At 40.9% G+C, this 18,168-nt stretch overlaps 3 protein-coding genes and 2 long non-coding RNA genes across 9 annotated transcripts in view; 2 read left to right on the top strand and 3 right to left on the bottom strand.

Annotated features, from left to right (window-relative positions):
* LOC148342160 (uncharacterized) overlaps positions 1-18,168 on the top strand; it is a 393,910-nt gene that overhangs the window by 274,857 nt on the left and 100,885 nt on the right. The gene's annotated exons all lie outside the window — the stretch shown is intronic.
* On the bottom strand, positions 1,512-9,192 carry LOC148342166 (uncharacterized). The gene is made up of 2 exons (XM_088284937.1): positions 8,082-9,192; positions 1,512-3,251 (listed from the first exon to the last, which is right to left on the bottom strand). Exons 1-2 carry the CDS (start codon positions 9,190-9,192, stop codon positions 1,720-1,722), a joined length of 2,643 nt encoding a protein of 880 aa, XP_088141063.1. The 3' UTR covers positions 1,512-1,719.
* On the bottom strand, positions 9,150-10,976 carry LOC148342165 (uncharacterized). The gene is made up of 2 exons (XM_088287588.1): positions 10,179-10,976; positions 9,150-9,521 (listed from the first exon to the last, which is right to left on the bottom strand). Exons 1-2 carry the CDS (start codon positions 10,897-10,899, stop codon positions 9,253-9,255), a joined length of 990 nt encoding a protein of 329 aa, XP_088143714.1. The 5' UTR covers positions 10,900-10,976; the 3' UTR covers positions 9,150-9,252.
* Positions 12,890-14,864, top strand: LOC148342164 (uncharacterized). 4 transcript variants are annotated; one of them, XR_015841483.1, is made up of 5 exons: positions 12,890-13,226; positions 13,701-13,861; positions 14,044-14,226; positions 14,353-14,455; positions 14,639-14,864. It is a non-coding gene; the product is annotated as an uncharacterized LOC148342164 (long non-coding RNA). The 4 variants fall into 4 exon arrangements; XR_015841482.1 differs by having other exon boundaries at positions 12,890-13,861; positions 14,639-14,704; positions 14,774-14,864; XR_015841480.1 differs by having other exon boundaries at positions 12,890-13,861; positions 14,047-14,226.
* Positions 14,677-17,459, bottom strand: LOC148342163 (uncharacterized). 2 transcript variants are annotated; one of them, XR_015841485.1, is made up of 4 exons: positions 16,488-17,459; positions 16,123-16,305; positions 15,894-15,996; positions 14,677-15,712 (listed from the first exon to the last, which is right to left on the bottom strand). It is a non-coding gene; the product is annotated as an uncharacterized LOC148342163 (long non-coding RNA). The 2 variants fall into 2 exon arrangements; XR_015841487.1 differs by having other exon boundaries at positions 16,123-16,302.

Raw genomic sequence — 18,168 nt, 5'->3', positions numbered from 1 at the left:
ATGCCGGAGCCGAGGCCATCGAGGTATTCAATGAACCCGAAGATAAAGACAAGTTTGAAAAGGTCCTGTGGATTTAATTAATCATAATAATATTCCCTTTTTTAGTCCCACAATGGGGAAATTCGAGATTCGAACCCAGGCCTCCTGGGGAGACTGGGTCCTGAACGCGGCGCCTTGTAGATACACTTGCAAAGACATTTTCAAGTCGGACCTTTCAAGAGAAGCTATATCGTCCAACACTCACTCAGTGGTGCGTAAGTGTGTTTCTGGATATTATTTGTCCAGCCGTGGTGTCATAAATGATGGTATTTTGATGTGGATTCATTCAAGTAGGACAAAGTAGGACTTCACTGAAGGCACCTTAAATTACTTCCATACCCTGGAAGGTCACTGACCTGGCGAGAGAATTGCCCCCACCATAAACAATGCTCAGGCCTATTTTCTCTCAGGGCAGTATCTGGTTACATCGGAACTTCAGAACCAAGACTGGTCACTTCTGTGAGCTTCAGTCCCTTCATAGTTTCATAAAGAGAATTACTTCCCATATCTATATTAGGCCATTTAAAAATACAAGACTTTTTTTTTCATTTATTTCAATGTATATTTAAGCTTGCTTATGTAATAATACAATATTTATTCAATTGTTTTAGTATGTAAAATGATCAACAATTTGAACCTTTTTATTTCACACTTGAATATTTCTGAACATATTTGTTCTTTTGAAAATGTGTGCAATTTAAATTATTCCATCCATCCAGCCATTTTCTGCCGCTCATCCAGGGTCGGGTTATTGAATTAATTTTTTAGTATTTTTTACAATTCAATATTTATTTCAAGATCAGGACTCTTCTCAATTAGTTCAATATTTATAAAATGTTTCTATATTTGTTAATTGAATTAAGTCTGTAGGTGGTTTCCAATTTTACATTTTAATATTTTCCTATTTCACTATATAAATAATCCAATGTATAAAAAATATAATACAGCATGAAAAAAAATATTTGGTATATTTGACAAGATGATAGTTTTTTCCAAAGTGAGATTCTGCTTAGCAACAAACCCCAAACACTTGATAGAGCTCAACCCATTAAGTGTATTTCGCAGAAATTTATTCAGAAAGCATAATATTAAATGTGAGGGGATATTTGAAGAGTTTGAGTTATGTTCAATGGACCATACATATACGAGCCAGCCTAACACAGCGAGAAAATCAGCGCTGACTCCAGTCGTCATCAAGTTGCCAACTCCTGACATTCCAAAACCTTTGAGAGAAACTGAGACTGCTTGCGTTTCTCTTTCTTGTTCTTTTTATAGTTCAACTTCGAGTTCTGTTTTTCACCTTTTCACACAGCGTAATGGAGGCCAGTTGAGCAAGTGGAACAAGTGATTTTATTGATGATTGTGGAAGGCACCGATTTCATAAGCACCGTTTCTTCTCACACCTTTTCCATTAAGTACGATTAAAAAGACAACTGAAAAGCATAATGTTAACAAATGTTATTCCAGGCAAAGGCAATAAATTTTATTTACATGTTTGATGTTAACACACAAAAAAACTCATCATCACTCAGACACAATGGTTCTTCTGGCACTGATCACATTGGCTTTGTGTCAATAAAAGAGCTTTGCAAAATTCAATTTCATATTTTATTGAAAATCACATTTACATCTTACCACAAAGAGTCGGTTCTTTCATTTTTTTTCTTCTTTTTTTAATCTTCAAGTATCGCTGCAATTCTCACCAGCACAATTGTGTCTCTCAGCATGCTGTTTAGTGAAGAATGTTTTAGCACAAACGCTGCAACTGAATGGCTTGTCTCCACTGTGCGTTCTTGTGTGGATTCGTAAATGCAACTTTTGAGAGAAGCTTTTGCCACAAACTGAGCAGGAAAAAGGTTTTTCTCCACTGTGCGTTCTTGTGTGGTTTGTTAAATGCAACTTTTGAGAGAAACTCTTGGCACAAACTGAGCAGGAAAAAGGTTTTTTACCACTGTGCTTTCTTGTGTGCCTTACTAAATGAGACTTTCGAGAGAAGCTCTTGCCACAAATTGAGCAAGAAAAAGGTTTTTCTCCACTGTGTGTTATTGCGTGCCTTGTGAAATTAGAATTATCGGAGAAGCTTTTACCACAATCTGAGCAGCTAAAGGTTTTTTCACCACTGTGTGTTCTTGTGTGATTTGTTAAAAATGACTTTACATTAAAGCTTTTGCCACAAACTGAGCAGGAAAAAGGTTTTTCACCACTGTGCTTTCTTGTGTGGCTTGTTAAATGCGACTTTTGAGAGAAACTCTTGCCACAAATTGAGCAAGAAAAAGGTTTTTCTCCACTGTGTGTTCTTGCGTGCCTTGTGAAATTAGAATTCTCTGAGAAGCTTTTACCACAATCTGAGCAGGAAAAGGGTTTTTCACCACTGTGTGTTCTTGTGTGGCTTGTTAAATGTGACTTTAGAGAAAAGCTTTTGCCACAAATTGAGCAGGAAAAAGGTTTTTCACCACTGTGTGTTCTTGTGTGGCTTGTTAAATTTGATTTTAGAGAAAAGCTTTTACCACAAAACAAGCAGGAAAAAGGTTTTTCTCCACTGTGCGTTCTTGTGTGCCTTACTAAAGAAGACTTTCGAGAGAAGCATTTTCCACAAACTGAGCAGGAAAAAGGTTTTTCACCACTGTGCTTTCTTGTGTGGCTTGTTAAATGCGACTTTTGAGAGAAACTCTTGCCACAAATTGAGCAAGAAAAAGGTTTTACTCCACTGTGTGTTCTTGCATGCCTTGTGAAATTAGAATTCTCGGAGAAGCTTTTACCACAATCTGAGCAGGAAAAAGGTTTTTCACCACTGTGTGTTCTTGTGTGGCTTGTTAAATGTGACTTTAGAGAAAAGCTTTTGTCACAAATTGAGCAGGAAAAAGGTTTTTCACCACTGTGTGTTCTTGTGTGGCTTGTTAAATGTGACTTTAGAGAAAAGCTTTTGTCACAAAACAAGCAGGGAAAAGGTTTTTCTCCACTGTGCGTTCTTGTGTGCCTTACTAAAGAAGACTTTCGAGAGAAGCATTTTCCACAAACTGAGCAGGAAAAAGGTTTATCTCCGCTGTGTGTTCTTGTGTGCGGTTTTAACGACAGCTTTGAAGTTAATGAGTCAGTGTGACATGCCCTTTCACCTTTGGCTTGCCCATCATCTTCATCATCATCATCGTCATGAGTGTCTGATAATGTGTCCTCATTTTGTGCTTGTGATGGCCCCCAGTGGTCTTCATCACCTTCTGTTGTCACGTGATGTCTTGAGCTGCTGCTTGGAGGCTCCGCCCCTCTGTTGTCCTCACTCTCATCCTTGTTTTCATCTTCAGTCTTTATAGGGACAACGTTCAGTGGTGACTTGTTGATCTCCTCCTCCTCCTTTTTGATATGAGTCAAGTCTGGCTCTTCTTTCACAGAACGGAGATCGTTTTCACAGACGTCTGCAGGACACAAAAAGACAAACACAAATTTGGTTTGGTCAAGTCAAACCTCATGCGGCGACTTTGTCTTATATTGTTTCTACCGTGCTACCTTGACTTATGCCTGCCGCACACGGAGCAATGCGTGCGACCCCAACTTGGACCGGACCATGGGGACATTTCACAAAATTACGTTTGACGATGTAAACCTCCCTTTTCTAGCAGCACAGCTGTGATAAACGAGCATTTAAAAAGGAAGCACCCCTCTATTGTCCTCACTCTCATCCTTGTTTTCATCTTCAGTCTTTATATGGACAACGTTCACTGGTGACTTGTTGATCTCCACCTCCTCCTTTTTGATGTGAGTCAAGTCTGGCTCCTCTTTCACAGAACGGAGATCATTTTGTCTGACGTCTGCAGGACACAAAAAGACAAATTTGGTTTGGTCAAATCAAAGTTCATGCGGCGACTTTGTCTTATATTGTTCCTACCGTGCTACCTTGACTTGTGCCTGCCGCACACGGAGCGATGCGTGCGACCCCGATTTGGATCGGACCATGGGGGCATTTCACAAAATTACGTCCTACGGTGTAAACCTCCCTTTCGCAGCACAACAGTGATAAACGAGCATTTAAAAAGGAAGCATGTTGCGGCTGATGCAGATTTCATTCCTGACATACTCACAGACGTTTCTGGAAGCGAGCTGAAGTTAGCACACACACACGTCTGATGGAACACCTGTTGTGGGACCCTAACTTTTTAATGGGGGCCACTGGGGGCCATCGCAACATAATGTCATTGATAGAATAGGAATCCTTCAAGTGAAATATGTTTACAAGTATTTCTTTTTGCATTTATGGATAGTTTCATCGTGGGTATTTTTGCTTCCATTATAATCTGGATCCCTAAAAGAATTAAAGGGGCCCTGGCATCAGAGTCGCTATTTATTGCATGATTTACATTTAGCCTGCTAGTACATTCCAACATTCCCCTTTTTATTTTTTATAAAATTTCTGTTTTTAAATAAATTTTAAAACAACATTATGTTTGAAGAGTCAAAATCCCTACACATCAGCATTAAGCAACAACACTTTCACTCTGACTTTCATGTTGACATATTTGAATAATGACTGTATATTTTAAAGTTATCCAATATGTATTCAAATTCGACTAAGATACACCAAAATATTTTAAGAGTTCACTGAATTATTTTGGAACTGCAACGATGCTTAACAGCCATAGGGTGTCAGTAATGAGTAACAAAGTAACACAACACCTCCCATTGTTCCGTCATCATTGTCATTTGCATAAATGATCAAGAACTATGAGTTGCGGGGGAGATGCAAACCATCTGGGACACAGGAACTTTATGACCAGGAACTAAATGTTCCTGGCCTTGTTGGTAGAAAATGGGGTTGTGGCGTACTCCCTTTTTCAGCCCATAGAAAGCTAAAGATGCAGATGCATTCCTTGCAGCATGCGCTTGTTCACTGATCGAGATCCGTGCAACCCTGGATGGATGCATTCAATGTATTTTAAATGTTTGGATGGGGTGAAACTACGCACATGTGCACAAAACAGTGCAGATCCACCGGAGGTTCATTGACTCTCACCCGACGAAGCCAGTACAAAGTTAATAAATAAGACCATTACGTGCTTGATTTTAAAAAAAAACTTAATATTTTGTGTTTTATCCACTAAAATTGATCAACCGCCATTGATGTTTTCGCCCCAGTGTGCAGATTTTTTAGAGTCAGGCAGAATTCCTTCCGGAAGGAATTGCTTGAACAAGATATAAATACCAGAAAATGTAAAATGTTAAATAATCAGTTCAAATTTTATAAAAAAAAAAACAAAAAACATGGAATTCACCCCCCCCTTATTGGTTATTCTTTGGCATATATTTTCTGCACTGATTTCATTTGGCAAAAACAAATGTTCAGCAAACCGACGAGCAATATTTAAAAATAAAACGGCAATAACCTTGGACGCATTTCCCCAAACAACTTAATGTTGTGATGCATATTTTTAACGATAGAAAGTCGTTCTTGACAAAGCAAATGAGAGTAAAACGTGTACAAACCTGCTTTGAGTGGCACAACACGAGGCTGGTTGCAAACTTCGTCCAGCAGTTGAAGATGTTGCTCGTTCTCTTCTTTTATCCCACAAAGTTCGTCTTTGTACTTAGGTGTCGTTCTTTCACACATTTTCAAATGATAATTCCAAAAAATCCGCCCTTGATCTCTGCTTGGCGATGAGTCATGTGCCTCTTTTTGTTAGCAGCTAGCTAGCTAACAAGCTAAGCTAACTACGCCGAAAAGCATCAACGCGCGAAGATGAGGTTATCGGGACACAAAGACTTAATGAATTATGTCGTAGTCCTTTAGAGTAGCACTGGACATCCTTTGAGAAAAATACAGTCAGTTCCACACTAAATCAGAAGAATTTAGCGGTGAACTGCTTTTGTTCCGGTGTGGACGGGTCGGTGGATGTGGTCGAGGTCCTTCGGAAGCTGCGCGCTTGCTTATGACGTCATGCTTTAAGCGCGTATTTTCCATATATATTTCTTTGCCTCAGTGGGTTTTATTTACACCTGGATGTTCTATTTTAATATTTATTTTATATAATATTTTAATTCGGTTGATAAAAAAAAATTAACCAAATAATTAAATTAACGCCACATTGGCGAGTCATCTCTCGCGTCACTTCCGCTTATGCCCCGAGAAGCCGCTGCTGGAACAGCAGTGGGACGTTTACGTTTCTCCGACCGAACTTATACTCGCAGTGCTTCTCAATTATTTCACGCCCGCCCCTACCAAGAAGAAAAAGATTCGCGCCACCCCACCACCAATTGTTTTTCTATCTTTGTAGATTGATATTAGATTGTCAATAAAATATCCCTTAACTAACCTAAATTGATAAGAAATATAATTTTGAGAACTATTATAGTGAGGATCTCGAAACTCAGTACTCTGTTGTGCAAATATTGATGAGATGACAAATATTTGTCATGTCATGTCATTATCCACACGGCTTATCCTGAACAGGGTCGCGGGAGAGTGCTGGAGCCAATTCCAGCTGACAACGGGCGAAAGGCGCACAACACCCTGAACTGGTCGCCAGCCAGTCACAGGGCAGACATAGACATCGTCACTGAGTGGGAACTGAACCCACGTTGCCTGCACACAACTCAGGCGAGTGTACCACTCCACCATCAGTGACATGATAAATATTTACGAATACGTTTTTTGTCAAAAACTTTATTAACATTAACTATCACTCCCGTCAGATAATCATCACAAGTCTCGAATCTTCTTACACAGCTGACATTTATTAATTTGTCACCGTCAAACTCGATGACTGCACAATAATTCTGAGGGGAATGAGCTTCAAATGCTGGCAGAAAAGTCACTTCAGAAACTTCTTATTCAGCCAACCAAAAGACTCAGCTTGTCAATCATGTCCGACGGCACTTGCCTTGCCACGTAAAGAACGCATGAGTATGAACAGTGCAACTCTCAAACACGTCCCCGGAGCAACAAACAATATAATTACTTTCCTATTGTTCCATGTACAAACGATTCACAAATAAGAAAAGAAAACTTGCATGACAACTATACACAAATTATCAATAAAGTCAACTTGCCAATTGTTTGATGAATAATAAATTATAATAAATTAAATGACAAATAATATTTTGGCAGTTAAACTCCCACCAAATCACAACAGCTATGTGATTTACTTTTCTTTCAACACTTAACAGAGTGTTTTATGAAACAACTAATTACTCCTCTGCCTCAAGCAAAAGTACTGTCTTCTGTACAGGCCTATCTAGATAGATTGGCTTCTTAATGCGTTTGCCTTGGCTGTCTAATGAAGAGTCACTGAGCTGAAGTTTTACCTATCTGACTCTTCCATCTGAACTTGGATAAATATCTGCTACTCTGGCAATCTTCCCCTTATCCTATGATGCTAGCGTCTGAGAAGTGGTGAAGCTCGTACTTGGATCCTTCTGAGAAATGCAATGGAATGAAGCACCTTCTGATCTTTACTTGGGACAGGTTTTGTAGATCTTGTAGCCACGCTTCCCATTGTGTTCTGAGGCCTTCTGTGAGTGGCTCGTCCCAACTGATGTTCTCTCGGCACATTTGTTGTAAGATCTGTTTCCCTAACAGAATGAAAGGGCAACGAACCCTAAGGGGTCATAGATGGATGCCACTGTGGATAAAACTCCTCTTCTAGTCAGTGGGTGTTCCTTGACTGTAACTCTGAACTGGAAATCATCAGAAAAAACACACCATTGAACTCCGAGCGCTCTTTCCATAAGCGGTTCTCCTAAAGTCATGTCCTGTTCTTTGACACTTTCTGAACGCTTTTCAACTGGTATTGTATCCATCACCTTCCTGCTATTACAGACAAACTTGTGCAGTTTGAGCTTGCCTGAGCTACAAAGCTGTCGAGCCTACTTGATGAGCTGAACTGCCTCAGTGTCGGATGTGACACTTACCAATCCATCATCCACATAAACATTTCGCTGGATGAATTTCACTGTCTCATGGCTAAATTCCTCCTGCCCTTCAGTGGCTAGATGTTTAAGACCAAAATTGGCACAACCAGGGGAAGAAGCTGCACCGAACAGATGCACTCGCATACGAAAGACTGATGGTGGTGACTCTAGATCCCCATTCTCCCACCAAAAGAATCTCAGATAATCTTGGTCTTCAAGTCTTACATGGAACTGATGAAACATTCGTTCCACGTCGCACATGATCGCGACTGGACCTTTGCGAAATCTACAAAGTACTCCCACCAAAGTGTTTGTGAGTTCTGGCCCGGTGAGAAGGTGGCCATTCAACGCTGTGTTCTGGAACCTCGCTGAGCAATCGAAGACCACACGTATTTTGCCAGGTTTTTGTCGGTGATAGACTCCATGGTGGGGAATATACCACGCTGGCCGGTTTTCCAGTGCTTCTACTGGAACCTTCTCTGCATCACCACGAGTGATAATGTCTTGCATGAAATTCACATAGTCTGAGCAGTACTTCTGATCTCTCTTAAGCCTCTTCTCTAGACTCTTTAAACGCTGCGCAGCATATGACTTGTTATTAGGAAGATTTGGTCTTTCTTGTTTGAACGGGAGGGGCATCTCATAATGACCATCCTGCTTATGTTTGATGCCTTCCTTTAGCTGGGTAAGAAAATTGAGATCCTCTTGAGAGACAAGTGTCTCTTCTTCTACTCTTTCACTAAAGTCGGACTCCAGTACTCTTAGGAAATCTACTGGAGTGAAAACTTCCTTGATCCGAGTATTGCAGACAAAGTGCACTTCACTTTTGAGCTTAACTGCTGGTTTGGGCTTGGGTGTCACTTGCCGTACAATGATGCGGTGACTCAATCCTATAGCATCATCTTCATACTCGCCAAGCTCACCATAGCTCACTATGCTCCAGCCTAAGTCAGTCTTCTGTGCGAATGGCTGGTTCTTTTCTCCACACACAACCTCTCTGGGCATGAGTGCTTGTGGGCAGTTGTAGCCGATCAGTAGACCAATCTCACAATCCATTGGTGGAGCGATACTCTCTGTAAGATGCTCCAAATGAGACCATGCCTTCGCAGTCTCAGGGGTAGGAATGTGTTTCTTATTTGCAGGGATGAACTCACGCGTGTATGTGGTGGGAACTGTTATTCTGTCCATGGAGAATATCCCTCTGATTTGCAGGTCTCTGATTCTTTTACAGTGCACAATCTTCCTTTTCGATGACATTGTTGATAATTTAAGGTTTACTTGTTCTTTGTTGACATCTAGATTATCTGCTATGTCTTCTCAAATGAAAGAAGAGTCACTTTGTGAATCTAAAAGAGCATAAACAAGCACTTCATTACTGGAGTCAGTAGGCGTTGACACATAGACTGGTATTATTGCTGATGTCTGGGTGTTATTGCCATCTTGAACAACTCTGTGGCTGTGCGCTGTCGCTTCAGCAACGTCATCAGTTTTCTGTGTTAATTGTGATTTTGTTTCTTCGCTTGCTTCCTTGTGCTCTTGCGTTGATTCTTGGTCTTCTTGAGGGTCTTGGTCTTTCTTTGAGCGATCTGCGTGTAAGCATGTAGGGTGTAGCTTAGAACAGGTTTCGCAAACCATTCGTTTTTTACAGTTCTTAGATAAATGGCCAGGTTTCAAGCAGCCAAAACATAGTTTTTCACTCTTGACATATTTTACTCTGTTTTCAACCGGTTCCTTTATGAATTTGCGACACTTGAATATACAATGTCCTGCTTTCTTACAAAACATGCATGTTAATATGATCTTTTCACTAGCGTTTGTTCTGAGCGCATTAGCACCTGCGGAACACTTCTTGTATCCTTCTTCAGTCTGACTCTTGACCTTTCCCTTTTCATGTCCGCCTTGATGAATAGCTTGGTATGATGTAATTGGATTACATGCAATGCTTGCTTCCATTGTCAGAAATGTAACAAAGTAGTTGAAGTTCGGGAACTTGTCATGCTCAAGTTGATATTGAGTAGCTTTACGATTCCACCTGGTGCATAACCAGTCCGGTAGCTTAGCGCTGAGCTTCTGATTTTCTATCCCATCGTTCAGTATACTTAGACTGTCATTTCTCGTCATAGCAGAGTCGCAACTACGCAAAAAGTCTCCAAATTTCTTCAACTCCCCAGTCTCCTTTGAAGCAATCCTAGGCCAGGAATGTAATTTGTCTCGGAACGCTTTGGCAAGTACAAAAGGTTTACCATATCGTTCATGGAGCAAATCCCATGCTGCTTGATATGCATCATCAGAGTCACTCATGAAGTAGCCTTCTATGCCTTCTTTAGCTCCGCCTCCAACATATTTTTGAAGGAAAAAGAGTTTCTCAGTATTTGGGATATTCTTCCTCTCAATGAGTGTCTGAAAGGATGACTTCCAGTGTCTAAACTTGAGTGGGTCCCCAGTGAAGACAGTGGGCTCTGGGATTGGAAGCCGGTTAGCTGATATGGCCTCAGCCAAAACCTTCACAAGGTCCTTTGTGTCATCTTGTGGAGAGTTACTTTGAGATATCGCTGAAGTTATATATGGATGTTGGGTATAATAATGCACGGGGTTTGCGTGCTTGACTTCTTGCTCCACGTTGGGCGATTCAGAGTGCTTAGATTTGAATCCTTGGTCTGAAATTAACTCAGTTTCATCGTAGACTTGAAGCTTTGCTTTAGCAGCATTTAGTCGTTTTAGCTCTTCTAAACGCTCTAGTTGTCTTTTTAAGTCATCAACCGACTTCTGCCTTGATGCATTTTCTTCTTGCTGTTTCTTTAGGAGAACAGCTTCACGGTTCTGTTCCTCTAGTTTACGTTCTGCGTCTTCCTTCTCAACTTGGAGCCGGCGGGATAGTGCGTCTGCTTCTTGTGCTGCAACTATCGACTTATTTTCAGCTTCAAGTGCTAGCAATCTCTCTCGATGTTGTTCTTGCTCAGACATTATTTGTAACACAGCTTTAGTTGCTGCATACTCAGCAGCAGCTTCCTTTCTTTTGGCTTCAGACTGAGTTGAGTGAACACTATCGCCCTTTGTGAATGACTTTACAGTATCGCAGATTGTGGTTGCAAAACAGAGGGTGCATCAGGCCACATTAGTTCTTCCTTATTTCCTGAAATTTGAGATTGCGCATTTCCTACTACTTGATTGGATATGGACACACAGTTGTCCATCCTGCGGCGTACTTCATGTGGGGGGCTGTCTAGCTTTCGGTATTCATCATACACTTGATTCAATTCAGAGAGTTCTGTTTGAATATTGCTGATATGCTTCTGAAGCACATCACTAGAATCCTGATGAATCACAGATTTTTTTGCTACCTTAATTAAAGCCTTCCAGTACTCATAACTTCTATCAAAGCGACGTAGTATATCTTCCGTTTTTACACGGTGAAGTTCTTTACCCTTCTCCGTAAGAGTACGCTCTCTTTCACTTCTACGTGGTAGATCTGCAACGTGCTCAGTAACATTCTTAGGCTGCTTTACCTCATCTAAATTATCAAGCTCAGATTCTTCTTCTGAGTCAAGTGGCTGCTTAGACCCTTCTATATCTAAAGGCTGTTCTACTTGTGACATTTTTACACTTGATTGATGCTTGTTCTTTAACACACAAATTACATAAACTTTGTCCACATGTGTTCTTATTTCTTATGGAAAACAATAATGCACGCTACACACAGTCCCTTATTGTTATCTGCTCCTTTGTGTCACCTTTAGAGCACAAACTAAAGTGCTTTGTCTTATGGACTCAAATTGAGCGAGCAACAGGTGAACTGATGTGTCCAGGCTTATCTGAGTTCCAAGCTTTGATCTGTCGCCGTCCTCCTTCGTTGAGCACGTGCGAGCAGAATGCGCAGACGATCGCTTCTTCATCCAACGCAGACGAGTTTCACGTCTTCATCCAACGCAGACGAGTTGACTTCTCCATCCAACGCAGACGAGTTTGACTTTTTCATCCAACGCAGACGTGTTTGACTTTCACTCCCGTCAGATAATCATCACAAGTCTCGAATCTTCTTACACAGCTGACATTTATTAATTTGTCACCGTCAAACTCGATGACTGCACAATAATTCTGAGGGGAATGAGCTTCAAATGCTGGCAGAAAAGTCACTTCAGAAACTTCTTATTCAGCCGACCAAACAGACTCAGCTTGTCAATCATGTCCGACGGCACTTGCCTTGCCACGTAAAGCGCGCATGAGTATGAACAGTGCAACTCTCAAACACGTCCCCGGAGCAACAAACAATATAATTACTTTCCTATTGTTCCATGTACAAACGATTCACAAATAGGAAAAGAAAACTTGCATGACAACTATACACAAGTTATCAATAAAGTCAACTTGCCAATTGTTTGATGAATAATAAAATTATAATAAATTAAATGACAAATAATATTTTGGCAGTTAAAAAAGCATTGTTGCAAGTTCGGTAGGAGAAACGTAACCTTCCACTGACCTGCGTGAAGTTGGCCCCCCATTTGTTGCAAAAATAGGTGGAAATAGTTTGTTTCGTTTGTGCTGCGTTTGTGCCCGTTTGTGCTGTTAAAATTTTCGTTTGTGCTGCTTCGGTTCGAAAGATATTACACTTTGTTTTATTTCGAGTGTGACGTCACCCAGCCCCCCATTTTCATCCGATTGACTTGGGAATGGTGCCATTCGTTTGTGCTACGTTTGTGCCCGTTTGTGCTGTTAAAATTTTCGTTTGTGCTGCTCCGGTTCGAAAGATATTACACTTTTTAATTTCGAGTGGTGACGTCACCCAGCCCCCCATTTTCATCCGATTGACTTGGGAATGGTGCCGTTCGTTTGTGCTACGTTTGTGCCCGTTTGTGCTGTTAAAATTTTCGTTTGTGCTGCTCCGGTTCGAAAGATATTACACTTTTTAATTTCGAGTGGTGACGTCACCCAGCCCCCCATTTTCATCCGATTGACTTGGGAATGGTGCCATTCGTTTGTGCTGCGTTTGTGCCCGTTTGTGCTGTTAAAATTTTCGTTTGTGCTGCTCCGGTTCGAAAGATATTACACGTTTTAATTCACGCGGTGACGTCACAAACAGGAACGCGCCAGCGTCAGTTTGTTTTGTTTTGCTGTCGAACAAGGAGCTCGGTATCGCGCTACCGCGTTCAGTCAATCACTTGAATCACTCGTATTTGTTATTAATTCCAGGTTATAAACTAGTTCCTGGAATGAACCGATGTTTTGTATGTTTTTGCGCATTTTACATTCTTCATGATCCTGGAAAGCAACTGTTGCCGGACGAACTTCAGGTAAACATGTCAAACTCACTGTTGTAGCTTTTTTGCTAGCATACAGTAATCTTAAAACCTTCCTGTTTTCACTGCTGTAAATTACTTTAAATTCGGTCTTATTTCTTTTAATAGTGTTGTTCTACTGCTCATTCATTTATTTCATCAGTAGTCATTAAAGCTATGTGATTATTTCTTAAAATTATAGTAGACGTGAGGCTGAAACATATCCGTTGAACTTTTTGAAATAAAAACAACTTAAAGACACCCCTCGATGAAGCATTCCCTCATTTGAGAACAACTGAATTAATATAAAAACAGTCCGTGTGTAATTGATGAGAGCCTGCAGAGAAACCTTGGGTGAAACGATAGCTTTATGTGTAAAGAAAACAGCAACAAACAAAACCCCAAACTATTTACATTTCAACAATTAAGCAATCACTGCTTTGTGAAGCTCTTTGTCTTTTCTGATGCTGCTTTCACTCTACTTTCCAGGTCATTGTGCATCTCCCAGTCAAAAGCAGCCCTCCTGCAATATGCCACATAATGTCCTAGAGAATCCTCTTCGAGATGATATGACTGCTCTAAAAGTAAACTGTCAGCATCAGACTTCTGGGAATTTCCAGCAGGGCAACTTCTGTTCAACTCATACCTAGGTCGGTGTCAATCCACTAAGCCTCTCCATTTCTCAACTTCAGTAGTATGAATACTGTAGCAACATCAGACTCATCACAGAGGTCAACATAATTTTTTAATATATTTTTTCCTCAGTATGAGAAGTAGTAGAGGCATCGTCAGGTCATAAGACATGACCTACATCAGCTTTTTTGTTTTGCAGCAGAAATCCACGTTTCCCTCAATGAAGGCATGATGACGAGCAACGAAACGGTCAACATGAATGAGAAGACTTTCATGCTTGAAAAGCCCTTTTTTAGGTTGTTGAACTCTGCTTCAACAGCTGCCAAACTTGCAGTGATGCTGGTACTTCGGAAGAGAGGGACCACTACGCCTGACCAGAGTGGTAAGTAACTTCCCTGTCTTATGATGTGGGTAATAATCTCAGGGAGGAAGTGGATGTTATCCCTGTCCCCCTCAGCCATGGCAAGTGACCTGATCTCCTCACATATTTCTGTCACACACTGTCAAGCGTTAGTCTGGATCTGCTGCTGATGCTCCTCGACGGGTTCCTGTGCCTGAACCTCTGTGTCTGGCATGCTGATACAGTCTTCTTGTGCTATTTGTGTTTTCAGGTATTTCTTGCACTTTTCTGATGGGAGAGGGGTTCCAGAACTGTCATTACCTTCAGACTCACTCAGTGCCACAATAGTGATGGCACATAGAAGTTCTGTTGAATGTTCCACACATTGTGACTTGAGTAGTTGTGCTCATGATCTCACATAAAAATCTTTGACACGATGTCTTTTATTTTTCAGGCAATCCCACTGGCAGATCATTTTGATGCAGTGTGCAACATCTACCCTGACAAAGCATGGCGGCAGGTTTGCATGCTGACTCCCAAGCAAGACATTAATGTAGCTCTTCAAATCGGGATGTTTTCCTGCTGACAGGTGCAGAAGTCCAGTGAAAGTTACCAAAATTTGTCCTGATTGCCAGCATGTTTTGCAACAAAATATAGTATTAAAATAAGGAAAGGCACCATCATCTTTGTCGACGCCTGTTTCATGAGTTGGTTTTCTTCTTTCTGTTGAACCGCATACAATTAAAAAGCAAAGCCTGATTTTTTTTTTTTTTTTTCAATTAAAATTACTTCGACAGACATGACCACTAGTGATGAGTCTATAAAGACAGGAATGCGAATAACAATTCAGTTTTATTGATAATGCCTGTTTCAATTTCTAGTGGCATAAGCCAGCAAGTCCCCACAACTTTTCTAACTTTAATTTTTGCTGTAAAAACATCCGCTTTTTGGTTGAACTAGTCTGTCGATTGTGCTGTTTTGGGCCTTAAGAACTTGTATTGTGTTGCTACTGTTTTTCAATAAGAAATTATTTTAGGTCATTTAGAATTCATCCAGCCGCTTGTCCAAATGGACACAATCGTCGACCTTGCGCGTGTAAGGTTGCTGAAATGTGCATCACTGCAGAGAAAGATGTAAGTTTGCGTCACAAATGAGGACATCTATGTATTTATGTACAGTGCACCTCGCAGTGGTAGCATTAAAGACATTGGACTGGACACATTTTTCTGTCACTACTGGAGTCAAACAACTATGTGTACAAGACATTGGTACAGATGTCAGAAAAGCATGGCGTATGTGCTATCACACAGTGGCTGAAAAAAATTGATTCATGCAGGTGCCCCGTCCGTCCCCAAAAGAAGCAGTGAGTGCTTTTTCTCTTGCCATTCTTGGATCTCTGGCCAAAGCTTTTACCGCTCACCCCGATTTGAAGACCTACATCAATGAGTGCTTTAAGCATGAAAACCTGCCATGTTTTGTCAGGGTAGACGTTGCACACTGCAACAATATGATCTCCCAGTGGGACCGCCTGAAAAATAAAAGACATTGTGTAAAAAGATTTTTTCTGAGATTTAGCACAACTACTTAAGTCACAATGTGTGGAACATGCAAAATAACTTCTATGTGCCATCACTATTGTGGCACTTAATGAATCTGAAGGTAATGACAGTTCTGGAACCCCTCTCCCATCAGAAAAGTGCAAGAAATACCTGAAAACACAAATAGCACAAGAAGACTGTATCAGCATGCCAGACACAGAGGTTCAGGCACAGGAACCCGTCGAGGAGCATCAGCAGCAGATCCAGACTAACGCTTGACAGTGTGTGACAGAAATATGTGAGGAGATCAGGTCACTTGCCATGGCTGAGGGGGACAGGGATAACATCCACTTCCTCCCTGAGATTATTACCCACATCATAAGACAGGGAAGTTACTTACCACTCTGGTCAGGCGTAGTGGTCCCTCTCTTCCGAAGTACCAGCATCACTGCAAGTTTGGCAGCTGTTGAAGCAGAGTTCAACAACCTAAAAAAGGGCTTTTCAAGCATGAAAGTCTTCTCATTCATGTTGACCGTTTCGTTGCTCGTCATCATGCCTTCATTGAGGGAAACGTGGATTTCTGCTGCAAAACAAAAAAGCTGATGTAGGTCATGTCTTATGACCTGACGATGCCTCTACTACTTCTCATACTGAGGAAAAAATATATTAAAAAATTATGTTGACCTCTGTGATGAGTCTGATGTTGCTACAGTATTCATACTACTGAAGTTGAGAAATGGAGAGGCTTAGTGGATTGACACCGACCTAGGTATGAGTTGAACAGAAGTTGCCCTGCTGGAAATTCCCAGAAGTCTGATGCTGACAGTTTACTTTTAGAGCAGTCATATCATCTCGAAGAGGATTCTCTAGGACATTATGTGGCATATTGCAGGAGGGCTGCTTTTGACTGGGAGATGCACAATGACCTGGAAAGTAGAGTGAAAGCAGCATCAGAAAAGACAAAGAGCTTCACAAAGCAGTGATTGCTTAATTGTTGAAATGTAAATAGTTTGGGGTTTTGTTTGTTGCTGTTTTCTTTACACATAAAGCTATCGTTTCACCCAAGGTTTCTCTGCAGGCTCTCATCAATTACACACGGACTGTTTTTATATTAATTCAGTTGTTCTCAAATGAGGGAATGCTTCATCGAGGGGTGTCTTTAAGTTGTTTTTATTTCAAAAAGTTCAACGGATATGTTTCAGCCTCACGTCTACTATAATTTTAAGAAATAATCACATAGCTTTAATGACTACTGATGAAATAAATGAATGAGCAGTAGAACAACACTATTAAAAGAAATAAGACCGAATTTAAAGTAATTTACAGCAGTGAAAACAGGAAGGTTTTAAGATTACTGTATGCTAGCAAAAAAGCTACAACAGTGAGTTTGACATGTTTACCTGAAGTTCGTCCGGCAACAGTTGCTTTCCAGGATCATGAAGAATGTAAAATGCGCAAAAACATACAAAACATCGGTTCATTCCAGGAACTAGTTTATAACCTGGAATTAATAACAAATACGAGTGATTCAAGTGATTGACTGAACGCGGTAGCGCGATACCGAGCTCCTTGTTCGACAGCAAAACAAAACAAACTGACGCTGGCGCGTTCCTGTTTGTGACGTCACCGCGTGAATTAAAACGTGTAATATCTTTCGAACCGGAGCAGCACAAACGAAAATTTTAACAGCACAAACGGGCACAAACGCAGCACAAACGAATGGCACCATTCCCAAGTCAATCGGATGAAAATGGGGGGCTGGGTGACGTCACCACTCGAAATTAAAAAGTGTAATATCTTTCGAACCGGAGCAGCACAAACGAAAATTTTAACAGCACAAACGGGCACAAACGTAGCACAAACGAACGGCACCATTCCCAAGTCAATCGGATGAAAATGGGGGGCTGGGTGACGTCACCACTCGAAATTAAAAAGTGTAATATCTTTCGAACCGGAGCAGCACAAACGAAAATTTTAACAGCACAAACGGGCACAAACGTAGCACAAACGAATGGCACCATTCCCAAGTCAATCGGATGAAAATGGGGGGCTGGGTGACGTCACACTCGAAATAAAACAAAGTGTAATATCTTTCGAACCGAAGCAGCACAAACGAAAATTTTAACAGCACAAACGAAAATTTTAACAGCACAAACGGGCACAAACGCAGCACAAACGGCTTCTCCGGGCATAGGGGGAAGTGACGTCGGAGCTGACTCGCTTTTGTGGCGTTATTTTAATTATTTTGTTACATTTTTTTTATCAACCGAATTAAAATATTACATAGAATATATATTAAAAGAGAACAGCCAGGTGTAAAAACAAACACAGAGGCAAAGAAATATATTTGAAAAATACGTGCTTAAAGCATGACGTCATTAGCAAGCGCGCAGCTTCCGAAGGACCTTGACCACATCCACCGACCCGTCCACACCGGAACAAAAAC

This window comes from Idiotropiscis lumnitzeri, chromosome 2 (genome assembly GCF_059441095.1).
Source record: "Idiotropiscis lumnitzeri isolate Australia: NSW breed Sydney's pygmy pipehorse chromosome 2, RoL_Ilum_1.0, whole genome shotgun sequence".
Taxonomy (NCBI): Eukaryota; Metazoa; Chordata; class Actinopteri; order Syngnathiformes; family Syngnathidae; genus Idiotropiscis; species Idiotropiscis lumnitzeri.
The sequence above is the reverse complement of the archived record's forward strand: the minus strand, read 5'-3'. Positions and strand labels throughout refer to the sequence as shown.

Excerpts from the sequence above, each read along its gene's own strand:
- LOC148342166 (XM_088284937.1), bottom strand. The coding sequence starts at position 9,192 with ATGTCATCGAAAAGGAAGATTGTGCACTGTAAAAGAATCAGAGACCTG. Across the intron at positions 3,252-8,081 it reads GTCACCACCATCAGTCTTTC|GTGATGAAGACCACTGGGGG; the intron begins GTATGCGAGTGC and ends TGACAACAGAAG.
- LOC148342165 (XM_088287588.1), bottom strand. The coding sequence starts at position 10,899 with ATGTCTGAGCAAGAACAACATCGAGAGAGATTGCTAGCACTTGAAGCT. Across the intron at positions 9,522-10,178 it reads TTTGCTCCATGAACGATATG|ATCGCTCAAAGAAAGACCAA; the intron begins GTAAACCTTTTG and ends GCTTACACGCAG.